Here is a 17,272-nt window from a genome sequence, read left to right as displayed (position 1 = left end):
CCCTGCAGCTGTGCTGGGGCTGCCATTCCCCACCCCCACCGGGATCCTGGAGGAAGGGTGCAGGGCTAGTCTGGCGGGACCCTCAGCTCCCTGACCCATTTCCTACCTCTGCCAGCTGCTGAGGTCACAGTACAGAAGGATGTGGGGACATCAGCACGTTGGACCCCAGACCACAGGTGGACACAGGGAGCATCATGCAGGACTGCTGTTTTTGCCACACGCTGGCATGGCAAGGAATCGCTCCGGATCTCTTCCTTAAACGTGGGGTGTAAATTCCCACAGGCTGGGGATAAAAGACAGGCAGAGAGGTTCCCCAGCCATCTTGCACTCAACACAGACGTCAGACGGGTGGCTTGGTATTGGGGCTACCAAATCTGGGGCTGCAACCTGCTGGCCAACCAGTGGATGAAGGCAACTGGATACAGAAACTCTAACCCGATATCCCCATCTAGTGGCTATCTAGATTTCTGCAGCCTGGAGGAGTGAACCAGGCTACTGTTGGGACAGTGGTCTATTTGAAACAGTCTTCAAAGCTAGAATATCAATTGACACAGCATCGTGGAAGTTGGACATATGCCAAAAAAGTTCCTTGACACTATAAAATGAAGCAACATTTTAACAGAATGATCAAGCACTACAATTACATATGCTCTTACTTGTTTTTCACCTCTGTTAAATATATTGCAAACCCTGTTTTTATTGCCACAATCATACTGTTTTTCCTAAATAAATTTAACTCTTGTAAGAAAAACAATCCACAAGGCTTAATATGCTTACCGTAAAACCACCTCACATAAAGACATTTTACATCTTTTATCAGAAGCATTTAAAAATGAATGGTAGGGATTCAGGGCTCTGCTACTTTTTTCGTACTCTGGAGAAAGTAAAGTATCTGTAAACTTTGCATGAAGACTAACGTTATTAAAGCACAGCCGCCAAGAGCAGTGGAGAAGGCGGGAAGGGACCTCAGTGGCTCAGCCTGTGAAATCCCAGCCGGGCTTTTCCCTTGTCTCTTCGGCAGAGCCAGAGGCTCTGGGAGACACAGAGGCAGCAGGAAGGGGGGGCCACGTCTGTCTCTTGGTCTCGTCTTCCCACCGAAAGGGGAGGTAACTCTTTTCTACTGGCTTTGTCGCTCTGGTGGCCAAAACGCTTTTCCAGGGACGGGCACCTGCCGGCCCAAAGCCTGCAGCCAACCTCCTGCTTCCGCCCCTGCCCTCAGCTCACCCCACTCTGGGCGAGCCAAGTCTGCGATGCATGAGTCGGCAGCCCCTCTCCCTCCGCCCCAGGGAAGAGGGCAGGGCAAGCTGCAAAGCCAGATGCTTCTGCCTCCCCATCGCATTTGCAGGAGGCCCTCCAAGCAAGGTATTAAAATAGCCCCCCCCCCAATAAACCAGCAATCACACGTTTTTAAACGGCTGAAGTCTTGCAAGAGTTTGGCAATCGTTCACGAGATCCTCCCCATGCAAGAACAGCCAGCTCTCTCGCGTGGGAAGCCTGAAACCCTATGAAACGACAGTAGGATCTTCCAAAACTTTGGTGGCCTGGTGCAATATTTCAGGGACTCTCCATACGTATGTGTACTTCCCTTGCCCATATCCTTGGTGCAGCAAGTCAAATGGTCCACAGTCCCAGGATCCACCCCTTGAGGAGGGAACAGCTGCAGAACTGCCAGCCTGCACAGGAAGCAGGGAAAGTGGGAAAGGGAACAAGGGATAACCGTCTTTGGCCAAGTTCTTTGGGGTGAGGATGTGACGGTCGGGAGCATCCCTCTCTCCCCCCCATCACTCTAGTAACAATTTCTGAATCTGTATTCAGGGGACACCTTTATTAGGGCCAACTTAAGATCCCCAAATAATATATAAGCATTCATGTTTCCCAAAACTTGCTATCAAGCATTATGGTGGGTAGGGTCAATAGTTCCAGTTGTTCAGTGATTAAAAATAAAATAAATAATAAGGATGACGAGGCTATTGGTGGATGCTGCGATCCCAAGTGCAGAAAAATGTCCTACATCTGCCTCTGACGGGAAGCATCTCAAGAACACGCAACACGCCAAGGTGTGAAGTCCTGGGTCTCACCCACCCTAATCATGGACAAGGAATCAGCTGTTTAGGCTGACGGACCCAGGTGCCCTCCCTCTTCCCAAGGACCACAGTAGGCGCACCATCCTGATGAAACTGGTCCAGCATGATGGTGGTCATGGGGCGAACCTCTTCAGATCTGGAAGTCTTCTCGTGGTCGCCTTGAAGTGACTGCAATGACGTTTATCTCTGTTCTCGAGCTTCCTTAAGGGAGTAAAACAGCTTACATGCAATGTCAGAGTTCAGACTGAACGTGTCACAGTGTGAACTCACATGGCTTCAAGTCACTCTCTTGGGCAATCTGGCAACGAAGGACTAAGACCCTAATAAAACGGTATACGTGGTACCATTAGTAAAGAGTGAGTTTTACACTAAGCTCAGATATGGATTTGGAGGGTCAGATCAGCGCGGCGAAGGGCCTAGAAGTGCAGATCGGAGCTACGTGAAGCTGTACAACTGGGAAATCTCATGAGTACAGAAATCCAGGAGGAGCGCTGCAGACGCCCGGTCCCCTGGAGCAGAGAGACACAGGTTTGCACCTGTCATTATCCGTCGTGCCCCCAGATGACTGCCTGCTCTTCTGAGAAGACCAGGGCTCCAAAGGAAAGAGGCCCCTCACAGCAGTGCCACCTGCATCCCATACTGCTGCCTCCAACGGCAGAGGCCGAGGGTCACCCAGCCTCCCTCCCTGCCTCAGCCGTTGCAGAAGGGCAGCCCCAAGAACCCCACAGCTTTCCTGGCAGGGATCTGTTAGCAGGGCCATCCTCCAACAGGGCCCAGGCACCGGGTCTGACTGAGGGGGCCACCAGTCAATGTAGCCGACCGAGGCCGGCAGGCAGATCCTCCCATCTCTTGCCCCATCTGGTAGGGAAAGGCAGAGCTGGGTAGGAGAAGGAGAGGGCCAGCTGGGGTTCCTCACTCAGCTACCTCCAAGCTGCTGCCCTGATGGGACCTGTGCAGTTGGGCTGAACCTGGCCTTTGGGACCAGCTGCCCCAACAAGGGAAGTAACAGAGCAGGGAAGGGCGGGGGGGGGCATTCTGGACCCCAAACAACAAGTTAATCTTCAGGGTGCCAGGTAGAATGGATTCCTCTACAGGAAAAGGATTTACGTCAAAGTTGCTTGCCAAATTATCTCTTTGTGTTATGCTGGTAACAACATGAACAGTTCAGTAATAAATTGAAATGCTGGCTTCGCTGAAATAAGCTGTTGAAAATAAACCAAACACCACCTCGCATTCAAAGCCACGTGGAAATGAGGCAGTTAAATTAGCCTTCTATATTTACACGTCATGTCTATTAAATTCAATTAATATATATCTTAAATATGTCAAGTCCTTGCCCAAATGAACAGGGAAATAGATAATCATTAAGTTTTGCTACGTGCAGCTTCTGGGAAGTCAGTCCCCTAAATTCAAGGAGATCTTCCCACCTAAACAGGTAGATGACTGTACCCTGGGATTCCCACGTCCCTCTCATGCCAAAAGTTCTCAGCCGAACTCAGGGGATCTCTGCTCAGCAAACCCCCAGAGAATCCTTCTGGGGGCTCCAGCCAAGAGCTTCTGATTTTGATCAAAAGCGAATTAAGTTTAGAATACAGATCTATTGATCTATCTAACCACACGCATCCACACACACGCGCACGCATACCACAGATATATATGGGTGTCTTAGTAGAGCGGTTTGCTCTTTTTGCCGATCTTTGATTTCACGTTAACCTTTCGGACAATGTTGTTGCCCGCGTCTGCTTTCTTCTGGGGTCTCCAAATGTCCCTGGAACCGTCCACAGGTTCATAAAACCATTTAACTGGGTGAGCACTGATTCTGTCCTCCTTGGCTTTCTTCAGGAACACCCGCCCTTTCTGAAGCGAATGCGGTTTGGGGTCAGGTGTGCTACAAAAACTGTGTTGGTATCCCCAGCTGTAAATGTGAAGGGAGAGGGGAGAATCAGTCAGATCTGGCAAAGGAAGCCTGGGAAACAGAAAACATGCAGTTTTAGCGGCACAACATCAGACACGTTCATAGTAAGGAGAGGGAATGTCATACATACAGGCATCTGGGTTTCTTAATGGATGACAGATCTGTAAACTAAAAAAGGAAGAAATTATTAAGACTGACCTGAACCAATACTAATCAATCATTGTTTACTGATTATTGTGATAGCGCTCTTTTACATATAGATGCAAATTCTGCTGAGATCAATGGGGTTTATTTCCAGAAGACAGAGCATAGTAAGAATTAACCAACTGCAGGCTAGTTTTTATTGAAATTTACCTAAATGGACAACCAGAGCAAACAAGGTTTCCCTAACTCTCTTCTGGAGGATTATCTGATCTGTCCGGGTTTCATGCTGATGAGCTTCAGGTGTTTTATGTCTCCTAAAGCTACTCTCGGTCCTTGGAGGACCCTGGGATTCAGGGGCCCTGGAAAACAGATACAGGCCTGCTCCTAACCTTATGGAGACTGAGCAAGTCAGGATAAGGTATTTTATTCTTCGACATTTGCCATTTTGCATTATTTATTATAGCAATACTATTTATGAGCAGCATCAAGAACTGAGGATCCCGAAGTCCGAAGCTGCTGACTGCTGGGAGCTACTTTTAGTCACTTTGAGGTTTTCTGAGATTTCAGTAAACTTTGCTTAAAAATTTTCAAACGTGTTTTCACAGGCAGAGGGACTAGAAACTTGATTTTGTTTCAAAGAAAGCTAAGATTTCCAAGGTCAGTTCTGCCTCCAAATAGACACACACAGAAATCCGAAAGCTTCAGTGATGCAACAGAACATATTCTTGACCAACAGAAAGTCACAGAGTGCTACAATCCACAGCCCGGTCCTTTGCCTGCCCTAGTCACCGATTCTATTTCCCTGGCAGGCAGCTCCAGGAAGATATTTCTGTCTTTATTTCAAATATCAGCTCTCGGGGCTTTTACCACCAACCCGCTTTTCATTTGTGATTTTTACATTGCCTGAACAAATTAGCCATGCCTGGTTCATTTATGGCAGCATCACTGCAGAAAGCAAACCACCATCCTGTTTGGTGTTTATGGTGGCTTAGTGCTGCGTTTGCTTTAAAAGGCTTCGGCTGCTTTGGAGGAGGTGCGAGTTGTTTTTTCCTAGAAACCTGAAGGAAACTACGATAAGGACAATCACGTTCTGCAGGTGCACACACTTGCTGCCTCCAACTCAGCAGACTGCCTGTATCTGAAGCATTTCCTCCCTCAGCGGAAAACCTTTTCCCCCAGAAATCCAGATGGGAATTTCCATTTTTTAAAAAACAGGCCAGGCCATATCATGCAGGCCAAACGTCCCTCTGATGACCAACTGTGATGGGTTCGATGCAGCAGCCAGAGGCCACCACTCACGCCGGGCCAAGAGATTCATAGAAAGTCCCAATATGGGGATCGCCTCCCTTCCTTCGTTTTAGGGAACGAAGCTGCCACACAAGTGATAAGGTCACAAAGGAATGCATCTCCAGGGCCAGTTCTGAGGGCCAACCTTTGGGACAGAGAGGCATCTCTCCTTCGTAGCAGAGACAGCCTTCCCCTTCAGAGCGTCCTTCCCCTGAACTGACCCTCCTGTCCACTCACCAGATGTTCGCTGATGTCCCCGGACCCCTGCTGATTCTGGTACTTTTCCAGCTGCTTCTCGGCCTGATCCACTCGCTGCAGCAGGTTCTCAATGAAGCGCTCCAGCCTGGCTTTCCCCCGAACCTCCTTCTCAGCCGCCTCCTCCAGGAAGTGATTAAACGTAACAACTTCTCTGCGAGGGCCACAAAACAGCTCCGTTGGGATTGTGGCTGCAAAGAGCAGCGGCAGAAGGAGCAGACGCCCAGTTTCCGTCCAGAGATCTGCCCTCTTGCGCTCCTGATGCACACAGAGCCAGCCCGATGCTGCGCTTTCCAGGACCAGACTGGGGAAGCAAAGACTTCTGGAAACAGACGTTCGGGGGACAAAACCTAAGGCCTGCTTCCCCCCCCATTCAGAGCCTTGCTCCCTGGAGAGAAAAAGCGGGCCACGAGCGGGAGAGGCGGCTCCTGGCACTTGAGGAGAGCACCCCTCACGCAGAGTCTGCACGCAACCCCTGGATTTCTCCCCTGGAAGGCTGCAGCACACCTTGGAGCGGAGCCTTGGACTGAGAGGCACTTCCAGACACCGCAGGGGTTCCTTGCCCACGGTCACGTGGCACTCTTACGCCAGAAGAGCAGAGGAGGCAACGCGGCAGTGGACCTAGTGCCACGCAGAAAGCCCCAGGGAGGCCTCCTTTGCCGGCACAGGCCCAAGGAGCTGCACTGCAGGCGTCCGCTCAAAGACCGAGGCCAGCTTGGGCTCCCAAGGAGCCCTGGGGAAAGGGTGGGCCGACAGTGCAGGGCACCTTTTGATTTCACGCAACGCCCTGGCAAATCCGGGCAGAGGCCTTGTGGGAAACTGAAAGGCTGGCTGGCTGGCTGGCTGGCTGGCAGAGGAAAAGCTCTGGGGCCAAGGGCCTCTCACACACTTTCCCTGTAATGGAGAGACCCCTTGGGCGAAGCATCTTCCAGGCTGACCTGGCCCCGAGAAAGATGTCTCCACCCTAGCTCCTTTCAGATATCTTTGGGCTCTGTGAGGAAAATATACCTTTGACTGAAAGAAGCAAGTTTTCAGAGGCCTCAGATGAACGGGATCGCCTTAATAACACTGAAGCATAAAGGAATGTGAAGCTGGTGCGAACTGGGCTGGTTGTAAACTCCTTATCATAAACATCCCCATAGCAACTTAGGCATCTGCCCTGAGTGAGGACGCCTTCTTCCTGGCATTTGGCACCTTGAACTAATTTGTTTCTTCTTCTCTGTGATACCATTGTTTTCCTTGTAGATAGCAGATAACAGAGGGGCAGAAAGCAACCTGAGAAGTATTCCTTATTTAGGTGGCATGCCTGCATCATCGTATGAATATGTGTGCGTGTGCGTTCTTCTTCCCTTCCCCTTCTTGGAGAACTGTATAAATATCAGAGCATCCATTTTGCCTACAGGGGAGTGCCTCCCACTAACCTTTGGTGGGGTCCCCCTCCAGTGCGCACTGCCTAATAAACACTGCAGTGAAGCCTTGGTTATTTTGCACTTGTGTCCTGCGTTTTGATTCCACAGCTCCAATGGGAATCCCGACCGCGTTTCAAGATCCACACTTCCAGGGGCTAGAAACAGAGGGACCACTCCCCCCACCCCAGAGGGAAGGAGGGAGGGCCTTAAAGAAGCGGACCTGCCTGAAGAAGTGCCCTTGGCAGGCTGTCCTAGAGGAGAGCGGGCGCTTGAAAGCATAGTCAAGATCTGTGCTCCGACCCGCCAGAGAGGATAGGAAAGGGAAGGGCAGAATGAGCCGCCTGGGCCCACCGTGGCCTTCCCATCTCCCCTTGGCGACAGGCCTGACTTGCAATTGCTCTGGGGCTCGGGGCTCTGCCTAGCCAGACACGGGTGATTCAGACACCCAGCACACCCGTCAGTTTAAGCCAGACTTTGCCCTTGTTTTCCCTCTCCTCCTTTCACTGGGGGGGCTCTGCCAACCATGCAGCGTGTTGGACTGACTGCAGACGCTTTGAGGCGATGGAGCCCATCCCCGCAAAGACCCACTCACACCAGGCGGGGGAGGAAGCGCCTCACACCAGCCCTCGCCCTCACCCTTATTGCTGCCACCAGGGAAAGTCCTTCACAAGCCCTACCTCCTCGCTTCCCTCCCACCCCCCAATTTCTCTCTTATGAGTTTTAAAACCAGACCAAACGTGGCTTCATCTCACTCAGGCACCTGCCTGCAAGGCATCCTAGTTGTACACAAGCTGCTATGAGAAAAGGGGAACCCCAAGGAATCTGTGGCAAGGGACAGGCCCAAGCCCCGGGGTGAGACTTGGCGCAAAGCAGGTAACTAAGCAGATGAAAACACCGATCCTGCGCAATGGCTTGCTTGAGAAAAGGCTGCCGTTTCTCCAGCCGTTGCCCAACGATTCCGAGAACGGCGACAGGTCTAACAGAGGGTGTGAGCTGCAGCCTTCCGCTGCCCTGAGCGGCCCCTTGGGTCAGGGGGAAGCTTCCACGCCGATGGCAAGGCTGGAGAAGCCTCCCCACACCCGCTCCCATCGCCCCGCCCCAGCAGGGCCACAGGCATGGCGGGGGGCACCGCCCTCTCGGACCTGGGTTCGCCGTGTTCGACTTACTCCTCCTTCCGATGCAGTTCCTCCTCCGACTCGGTGAGCCGCTGCTGGAGCACCGCGATCATCTCCACCGCCACGTCCACCTGGCGGTTCAGGGCCCTCTCGCGCCGCTGCACCTCCTGCTTCTTTTGGGAGAGCTGCGCGTAGGCCGCCCGGACCTCCAAGAGCTCAGCGGTCTTTTGGGACAGCTGGCGGGAAAGGGTCTCCATCCTCCGCTCGATGGTCTTGTCCACGGCTTCCACCATGCGGTTGAACTTTTCCCGCACGTGAGCCTCGAAGGAGGTGCCGGAGTCCATGGCCTTCCCAGCGGGGTCCCGGGCAGACTCGCCCGAGGCGTGGCTGGATCCGAGGTCGGCCGGCCATTCCGCCTCCCCCGCCAGGGGCCTCCTGGGCCGCGGATCTTCCGGCTCGCAGAAGTTCAGATAGGAGAGCCTCGGCTTCAGGATGCTGCCGCCATCCCCGAACGTCCCCTGGGGCTGGGGCTGGGGAGAGGAGCCCCGACCCACCTTGAGGGGAGAAAAGAGGCCGCCTGTGGACCGAAGGCTTCTGTCTTCGAAAGTGTGGCTGTACTCCAGGTGAGCCCTCAGGGAGGAGAGGCTCCTGAACCGGGCGTGGTCCCCACACCGGGGGCAGCGAAATGGCATGCGGGCACCGGCATTTTCCAGCGATTCCTGCCACGTGGATTTGCTTTCCTCAAAAGCGTTCTGTTGCATTACTTTCCAAATCCTAGGAGTCAGGAAGTAAGAACAGGGTTTAGGTTTGTTCTTCTTGGCCACCTCGAGAGGAAACTTTCTGAAAGAGTTGGACTACAGATCCCATCACTGGGTAGTGCACAGTTTTGCTGGCTGTGGACACTGGGCAAGATAGTCCAGCACTTCCGGAGAGCACCGGATTGGAGGCAGCTCCTCTTCCCACCAAAGACGTGTGAAGTTCGCCCAACTAGAAAACTCCGTCTGAGGCTAGTTCAAGTCACTGATGTGGATCAGGGCAAAGAGCTCGCAGTCCGGCCTCTCCGCCGGCGCGCTTGGGCCTGACAGGTCGGCTCTCCCGAGAACTGGACGCGCGGACTGAGGTGGGGGTGGGGCAGGGGGCGGGGCTCTCTGCCGTGGCGCAGATCGCTCAGGATTCAGCAGAGGCTGCTCCTGCGGGGCGGGCGGGGCGGGCGGGGCGGCGCATGTTTTAAAACGATGGTCTCAGCACCGGCGCCCCCGTGGGTTGGGGGTGATGGGTGGGGACAGGGGTTTGGGGCTTCTTCGGGAGGAAAAGGGGTTTCTAAAGCGTGCTCATCCTTTGCAGGGGCTCGCACAGCTCAGACGGCGATAAACCTTTTTGGAAACAGCCGAAGCCCGACGGGCAGGAATTGCTGAAACAAACAAACGCGCGTTGTCTGGAGGCAGCATCTCCCCCTTCGCTGGAAGCAGCAGCAGGAATCTCCTCCCGGGGCGCCCGAAGGTCCTGCTCGCTGTCTCAGGATCTTCCTGCGCACCGAAGCTTTTCGCAATCAGGAAGGCGTGGGTGGTTTTTAACAGAGGCTAAGGAATGCCCATTTTATTCTTGAGGCTAAGAAGCCTCTCAAGGCCTGAGTTTCCCGAAGAAACAGAGTATAAACGGGGGGAGGGGGAGAGGCGGGGGGCGGGGGCGAGATTGCTGGAAAAATCCGGCCCGGCCCGGCCTGGCTCGTGGCGGCCGGCCCCGCTGCCCTTGCTTCGCCGAGAGCGGCGCCGTCGGCCTCCGCCACAGAGCCCCACTGCCGAGAGGCTTGGCAGGTCCGGGGCAAGGCCCGCCTTTGGAGAGGGGCTGCCCGGAATCCACGGCCTTGGGAGACCGCCTGCCGCTTGCTTCCCGGGCAGGCATCAGGGGCCCCGAGAGCCCGCGAGTCAGAGGGCTCGAGGCGGCCCGGCAGGGCGGGGGCAGGGGGCGGGATTCCGCCCGCCCCACCGGACCGAAGCCGGATTTCAGGCAAGGATCCCGGGCGCTCGCCTTCCGCCAGGCCCCCGGATGACGTCAGGCTGGGACCGCCGCGAGCCAGCGGGGTATCGCCGTGGGAAGCGGCTCCTCCGCCCCGCCGACCCTCGGCCAGGCAGGCGCGAGAGCGGGCCGGGCGCTCCCCTTCCAGACCCGGCTCTCCGCGGGAAGGCGTGGGGGAGCTTGCCCGCTGCCTTCAGCGCCAGCGGCGCCTTCGCCTTCGCCTCCGCCAGGCCAGTCCCGGTCCCTCCGGCCGCCGGCGGGCGGGCAGGCAGGCCTGCTGTCCCCGCACTCACCTCTGGCGCGCTGGCGGCGGCTGCGGCGGCGGCGGTTGCTGCTGCAGTCCCGCCGCGGCTGTCCTCCTCCCTCCGAGCGCCAGCGCGCTCCTGCGCTCCAGCTGCGGCTGCTGCGCCGCTCATCCGAGGCTGCGGGGAGAACCGTTTTCAGCAGAGTCGTAAATCACGGCGGAGCGACGCGCTCCCCGTCCGCCGCCCGCGCCGCCCGCGGTGCTGCGGCGGCAGAGCGCGCGGCGCGGGGCTCGAGCGTTCCGAGGCGCCGGGGTGGGACTCCGTTTGCCCCCAGGGCCACCGGGCTGTGGAGGGGGCGCGCGCTGCTCTCCGCGCCCCGCGGGGCCCAGAGCAGGCTCGCGAGGCGCCCCGAGCAGCGCGCCGGAGAACAGCTTGCTGGAAGGAAGCCGAGGCTGGCGGAAGGCCCGCCAGGGTTCGGGGTGCCCCGCGGGCTGGCTTGCGACCTTGATCGCTTCCGGGGACGAGCCCCGGGGCACCTTTCCCTGGCCTCTCTGGCTCGGCCCCTCGCAGACCGTTGCGCGCTTAAAGGGGGATCCTGCGGTAGGCACGACGAGTGAGCGACTCCCGACTGGCCCTTACCGAGTGGCTCGGGCCCTTTGCTTCCGGCCTCGCACCGAGGCAGGCATGCGGGAACCGCGCGCCAGGTTGGCTGGGGACGGAGAGTCGGGCAGGGAGCTCGTAACAGTGAAGAGGGCAGAGCCGTCCCGCAGAGGCGCTTCCTAACTGGCAGCTGATTGGCTGCAGAGCATCCACGGGGATGGCTTCGGCTGTTGGCCCGGGCTGCCCGTTCTTCCGACGGGCCCGGGCTCAGTCCAGCGCGGGGAGGCTTTTGCGGTCGGGCCGGTCTGCGCACAGTTTCTGCGTCCCGTTGATGGCCGCAGTTAGTGTGTAGCCAAGCCCGTCTCTTGCACCTCCGGCAAAGAGCATTATTCTGAGCTTTCTCTGTCAATCTTAGGAAACACACTAAGAATCTGGATTATGTCTAATAAGCATGCAACGAAGTTGGGGAGATCCATTAAACAAGACAGAAAAATTTAAGAAATCTACACAAATTGAGGGCTTATGAGCACAACAACATGCAAAGAAAGCAAATATCTGAAGGTTTAAGGAAGAAGGCACAAAGGGCCAAGTGGACGATAACATAGGAACATTTGTCCGCTGACCAGGCATCCTGGAAAGTGCCTGGCCTTGGGCAGCCAAAAGAACCAGTCACTGGCGCCACCCGGGCAGTGCCAGGCGCAACCTGGCTTCGTGGAGAGGAGATCAGCCGGGTTCGACCGGGTGCTGCACTTGCTGCCAACCGCCAGAGGAAGCTGCCCGGGTAGCCTTGGTTCCCTTCTGAGCTGCCGGAGAGAGGACTCCCCAGACCTGGCAACCGCAGCAGCGGTGGTGTCTTTATGACAGGTCAGCGGCCAGGGCAACACAAAGGCACAATATAACGCACGCGACAGAAAGGCCCGGGATCGGCTGCGAAAAACCCAAAATTCTACAGGCTACAATTACAACTCAGCAACAGCAAAATTTATTTTGGATCTTTATCTGCCACAAGAAGCTGTACGCAGGTTCTTCAGCCCATCCAGGAAATGGGCTAAAAAGAGGTGTTAGTAGTCTCATGTGAACCTCTTGGTAGAAGTTACAATGAAGCAAAACACGGAGAGCCTGGGATCCAGGGTTCTTATCTCGCCAGACAAGCGTAGGGCATTTCCTGGAATTTACCCTCCAGCGCTGCTGACAGCAAGACGTGAATGGCAATAATGTGAGTCCTACAGAATTTATTGTTTGTAAGGTGGGCAAAATATAATGCTGGTTTAAAGTAAAATTTGCTACCTCCTGGTTGTGTAGGTTCTGCGTGAAAGTTGCGAGAGTTTACACTGGTGGGTCAGTTTGTGCTTCTGTATCAGGAATCCTTCCTCTGTCCCAGAGACATCAGCATCTCCACTGAAAATCCCAATTTTGTAACGTAACTTTGCTTCCAGGAAGAACAACATTTATCTGTCCAAACAAGCTGTGTGGGACCTTGAGGCTGAGAGTGGGCTTTTTGGTGTATTAGACACACATGCCTTGATTTCAGGAGTAGGAGCCCCAGGTCCTGACCTAGGGTAACTTGGAGAATCTTCCTTGGTTCTTAGCTGCCTTGGACCCTCCCTGGCTTATCGCAGCTGAAGCCGGGTTCATCTGGCCTCCACGAAGGAGCTTGGCCACCGTCTTGGCTCAAAAGCTCCCGTGCAGCCAGCGTGTGCTGGGACCTTAGGGAAGCAGGAAGGAGAACTGCTGCCGAGCACCCCGTGGAGCACCAAGCCCAGACAGGCAAAGCAGAGGTCTTGCTCTGTTTTATCTTCCCTGCAAAACGCCTGACCTTTTCTTTCTCACACTTGATCGGCCGTGAATGCTGCTTACCATAAGGGACAGGGCTACTGGGGTCTGTGATGATATAAAAGCTGCATCTGCATAAAACAGTATTGATCTAGGTCAACTTGGGGTGGAAGTCTTTCTTATGGCACTGAGGAAACATTAAACTGCAAAGGGGCAAAATACGTCCTTGTTTAACCCCCCTACCAGCTGGCTCTGCTTTTGAGAGCCCGGTTCCTTTAAGAAGGGAGGGAAGAAAGGCTGCTTGAAGTTACTTCTGTTGCCAAGGCAACCGGGAGGTGGCACACTGCTAACCCAGCCCAGCAGCAGAACGTCAGCCCAGGGGCGTCACGGCAGGCGCAGAACCCTCCCTCTGCTTCAGGAAGAACCGGCACCCCCCAAAAGGGTTTCTTGCTGGGCCTCGCCATACTTTGCCCAAAGCGTGATGCGCAGGAAAGAGCCACCCACAAAGCACTCTTGTGTCGTCCGGTGTCCACAAATTCTGCTCCCACCCGTGCACCACTGCAGTTTGGCAGAGGGAATGGAGAGGAATGGGTCTTCTCTTTGACTCGTGTTCCTCAGCACAGGAAACGTGGGCTGCAAAGCTCCAGAGGACCACTATGTGGCAGCAAAGGTGAGTCAGAAATACATCTGGAGTGGAGGAAGCAGATTTTAACGGAGGAGGAGGAGGCACATCTCAACAGTCCATCAGCCATTTTCCAGAGACGGGCAGAATCCCAAGCCCAGCTTTTGTTGCAGGTTCACACATTGCACTAAGCCAAGCTTTGCTTAAACCATGGTTTGTTCAGCAAGCTGTAGTGCCCAGTTCCAAGCCATGCTCCATGTTATGGTGAAGTGCAGTGTGTGACCCAGTCTCCCCTCAACTGCCACCGAGTTGTCTTTCTGATGGCGGAGGCACCGAGGGGTCTCCTCCAAGGACCTCCTGACTGTTGGGAGGCACCGCTGCCATTTCCCCGCAGAAGGTGCACCTGGCTGCCCTCCCGTGGCACCATAAGAAGCTGGCTTGCTTAGCCTTGGCGTGCTGCTGTGTGGCATCCCCCAGCCCCCTTGGGCTTATCCAGGGGGTCACGCCCGCGCAGATGCTGGAGCCCGCCGAGCCCTCTGGGCTTCCTGGCGCCTTTTCTTAGGACACCCAAAGAAGCTGAGCGTCTGAGACTTCTCTGGGAGTGCTAGAGGCTGGGGAGGAGCAAAGAACGTTATTCCCTGCTTGACGGCTGCAGGTGTAAAGAGAATTGCCTTCCCGGGCACCACATGTATGTAGAGTGGGAATTGGTTGCTTGCACACGGAGGCCACTGCTGCATTTGCAGCTCCCTGGTCATATGAAAAACTTGCTCAGCAGCAAAGAGAGGAGTTCCTGTGGGTGCTGCTGGCTCTGTTAAGTCATTCTGCAGTTCCAACAGGATGGCCGGCATGAGATTTGTAGTCCGTTTGGTGGGAAGAGCTATTCACAGATAAATAAATGCAGGATTGCCCCCTAATCACGCAATTCATCTTCGCTCAACAGCCAGCAGTGCTGAATTCACCCCCAAATCACTGAATATCAACTGAAACCTATATCAAAGGTTTTCTCTCTCCCCTTCCCACAAGGAAATCAGCCCTTCCTTTTTGTCTGGCATCCGCTTTGCTTCCCCTGGATCAGATTCGTATTTAGAGTTTCCTGTGAAATCCACCAACACAAGGAACAAATTCCTTTCCCGAAGCGGCTACAAGAGCTGGAGGTGCACAGCTGCTCGGAAAGACAGCAATGCCATGATACGTGATTAAAGACCTCGTGTATCTTTTATGCAAAACGTCAGGCCAAGAGACGTTTTCAGACACTGCGGGGTAAGCCGCATTTAGATAGCCCAGTAACTGGAGGGAAATATGGAAGGAAACTGGCGTCCCACTCCAGCGGCAATTATCTCCCCTCTGCCCGGGAGGAGAGCCCAAATGTTTCTGTGCACTGTCCAGTCCGCAGACAGCCAAATTCCTTTTCACAACATAGACCCGCTTTGGCACTTAGCTTTCTTCCTTGGGCAGCGGAACAGGAGGAAGAAATGCCAGTGCCCAAAAGGCAGGCAGTTAGCCGTAGCTGGCTTCTCATCAGACAGTTAAAAAGTTGGTGTGTCCCCCGTTTTGGCACCCTCAATTTCTCCTCTCATTTCTTCACAACAAGAAGTGGACTGCCTTTCATTTGGACATCCTTCAGAAGGAAGAAGGGGAAGAAAACTGTATCAAAATATGCTTTGCTTCTGGAGCCTCCTCCGTCACGAACGACTGCAGTGAGACTCACACACTTGGATTTAATCCCAAACCCATGGCTGGATTTAGTCCAAACGAAACACGAAGTTTTAGCTCAGTGTGTGAATCTAGCTCCGAAGGGCACCAGCAGGTCAGTATGAGCCTACGCGTGGATTCACACATTATTCTAAGCCCCAGTTTTAACCACGGTCGTTACCTAAGTCTTAAGGTCGCACATAATGCCCAGCTAGCGGTAGGCAACCTGTTGCCCTTCTGGAGCACGGAGGCTGGAGGCCCAGAGGATAAATCTTTGAAAGCCTAACGTTGTGACCGGTCGTACTTTGCACAACAGCCATTTTTTAATGGTGACACCCCCCCCCCATTACCCTCCTTGGTGAGCATGGCCACCCTCACCTCTGACCAAGGCAATTTATTTCCAAGGCGATATGACTTCCAGGGGGAGCAGAGCCTGGTTTCCTTCAGGACACTATTCCTATTCTCCTCTATTTGTGTGGAGCAAAGGCAGTGGGGGTGGGGGGACAGCACCGCTTTTCTCCCCACAACCCCATCCACGGCCCTCTGTTCGGTTCAGCCCCTGGCTTGGTCCTGCCTCTACGAGCCAAACCACGCTTTGCATATTTATTCCAAGCAAATCTGGGATGTGTGGGAGAGGGAACTTGATGGCCTCCCCTGAAGAAATGATTAGCTGGAAAGTTGATCCTAAGATTTGATAGACTCAGACACTCCAATTCAAGTTCAACAACTCAGAGGTCTTTGTCCCCACTGAGGCAGGGGGTGGAGGGTCATCAGGAACCTTACTGGCCTCAGCTGGCTTTAAGCGACTGGAAATTTGGGGAGAAAGGCACATGGAATTCCAGCCACTCTGAACACAGCCCTCTTAGGAGAATACCCCCGATGAAGATCTGCGTTGGGCTCAGACTAGAAGACTCAACGGTCTCCATTTTTCTAATCCAGGAGCCACTGCCCAGCTTAGACTGGCTCACCAGTTATGGCCCTTCCTGGACAGTGGTGTCTCCTGCCCTCCACACCTCCTGGGACATGCTCTACGTGGCTGGGGGTGGGGGGCTGCTTTGCAAACAACTTGGCACTGAATGCAGCAGGGAGGCTGCCCCACCTGTAGCCTAAGCCCTATTCTGGGGCTGCGCACTGCTTGCCCGCAGCTTTCAGAGCCTGCTCCAAGGGTGCCTGCCACAGGTTCCTGGAGGGACCTGCTCCTCCAAGTGGATTTTGGTGCGAGCAGCAAGGGAGGACATCCTTAGGCCCTCAGCCCCAGAAGGAAATGGGGGGACATGGAGTTGAAGGCAGACCTTCTCTCTGGTGGCCCCAGCCTCTCAGGCCATCTCCTCCCTGGAGATGGGCCAGGTCCTTCGCTACCGGCCTTCCACAAGGCAGTCAAAACCATCTCCTTTGGGTGGGTTTGAATTTTAACGTGCTGCTGGTTTTATCTGGGATTTTACCTTGTTGACCTGGGCCTGGCAGCAAGGGTACTTCTGTGTCCCAACTTGCATGGAGTTTTGTATTTTTTATTGCATTTTATGGTTGTGAGCCACCCAGAAGGGGGCTATATAAGGATGAATGTGCGAAATAAATAGTCCAAGATGTCTTCTAAAACCAACCTAGGATGTTCTTTTGTGGTTAATATTTGTGTTACAATCCAGAATCCTAACAGAAATGCCATTCTTGGCATTTGCCCCTGAAGTTGTTCCCCTGAAGAGGCACCAGGCCAGAATCCAGGTGCCTTCACTTCCCTTCACTTCCCTTCCCTTCCCTTCCCTTCCCTTCACTTCACTTCACGGTAGCCAGGAAAGGTACAGGCTTAGTGTTCTATTGCAGTGTGTTATGATTAATGTTAAGATTATTATCTGAGATGCCATGACACATATTTAAAATAAGAAAAAAATTGTAACTTATAAAATACACATTAACAATGGGATCAAAAAGGTATTGGAATTTATCTTCTTTTTGCTTTTGTAGCTGCAAAGGGTAATCAACTCCTTATCCAGAGACAGATGCTTTAATAATATTTCAGATTGCCTGTCTAAGACCTCAGTGAAGTTTATTTGTTTATAATAGTTCAACCTTGCACTTCGGGAGTCTACTGCAAACGAACTGTGAATAAGATTCCAGATG

General features: G+C 54.1%; 1 protein-coding gene and 1 long non-coding RNA gene across 10 annotated transcripts; one reads left to right on the top strand and one right to left on the bottom strand.

The window, feature by feature from the left end:
* Nucleotides 1–602: 602 nt before the first annotated feature.
* Nucleotides 603–11,468, bottom strand: ZNF365 (zinc finger protein 365). Of its 9 annotated transcripts, XR_015793781.1 has the most exons (8): nucleotides 11,110–11,465; nucleotides 10,519–10,647; nucleotides 8,261–8,983; nucleotides 5,668–5,989; nucleotides 4,130–4,167; nucleotides 3,730–3,999; nucleotides 2,165–2,285; nucleotides 603–1,673 (listed from the first exon to the last, which is right to left on the bottom strand). XR_015793781.1 is itself a non-coding variant. In XM_088130056.1 (7 exons), the coding sequence occupies exons 3-6, from the start codon at nucleotides 8,968–8,970 to the stop codon at nucleotides 3,750–3,752; spliced, it is 1,320 nt and encodes a 439-aa protein (XP_087986182.1). In that variant the 5' UTR covers nucleotides 8,971–8,983; nucleotides 10,519–10,647; nucleotides 11,110–11,466; the 3' UTR covers nucleotides 603–1,673; nucleotides 3,730–3,749. The 9 variants fall into 9 exon arrangements, 7 of the variants coding, with proteins under 7 accessions (XP_087986182.1, XP_087986177.1, XP_087986187.1 ...); XR_015793763.1 differs by having other exon boundaries at nucleotides 2,165–3,999; XM_088130056.1 differs by lacking the exon at nucleotides 2,165–2,285 and having other exon boundaries at nucleotides 11,110–11,466.
* LOC148216927 (uncharacterized) lies at nucleotides 11,038–16,751 on the top strand. Its single transcript, XR_015793798.1, has 3 exons — nucleotides 11,038–11,174; nucleotides 11,486–13,513; nucleotides 14,489–16,751. It is a non-coding gene; the product is annotated as an uncharacterized LOC148216927 (long non-coding RNA).
* Nucleotides 16,752–17,272: the final 521 nt, after the last annotated feature.

Source organism: Python bivittatus, unplaced genomic scaffold (genome assembly GCF_059951505.1).
Source record: "Python bivittatus isolate LINGU-HERP-01145 unplaced genomic scaffold, Pbiv_v1 ctg000050_np1212, whole genome shotgun sequence".
Lineage (NCBI taxonomy): Eukaryota > Metazoa > Chordata > Lepidosauria > Squamata > Pythonidae > Python > Python bivittatus.
Note: the sequence above shows the minus strand (reverse complement) of the source record. Positions and strands in the feature narration are given on the sequence as shown.

Coding starts and splice junctions, on each gene's coding strand:
- ZNF365 (XM_088130056.1), bottom strand. CDS start 8,970: ATGCAACAGAACGCTTTTGAGGAAAGCAAATCCACGTGGCAGGAATCG. Junction 5,990..8,260: donor GAACTGCATCGGAAGGAGGA/GTAAGTCGAACA, acceptor TTGCTTCCCCAG/TCTGGTCCTGGAAAGCGCAG. Junction 4,168..5,667: donor GGGACATCAGCGAACATCTG/GTGAGTGGACAG, acceptor TTCCTTTTTTAG/TTTACAGATCTGTCATCCAT.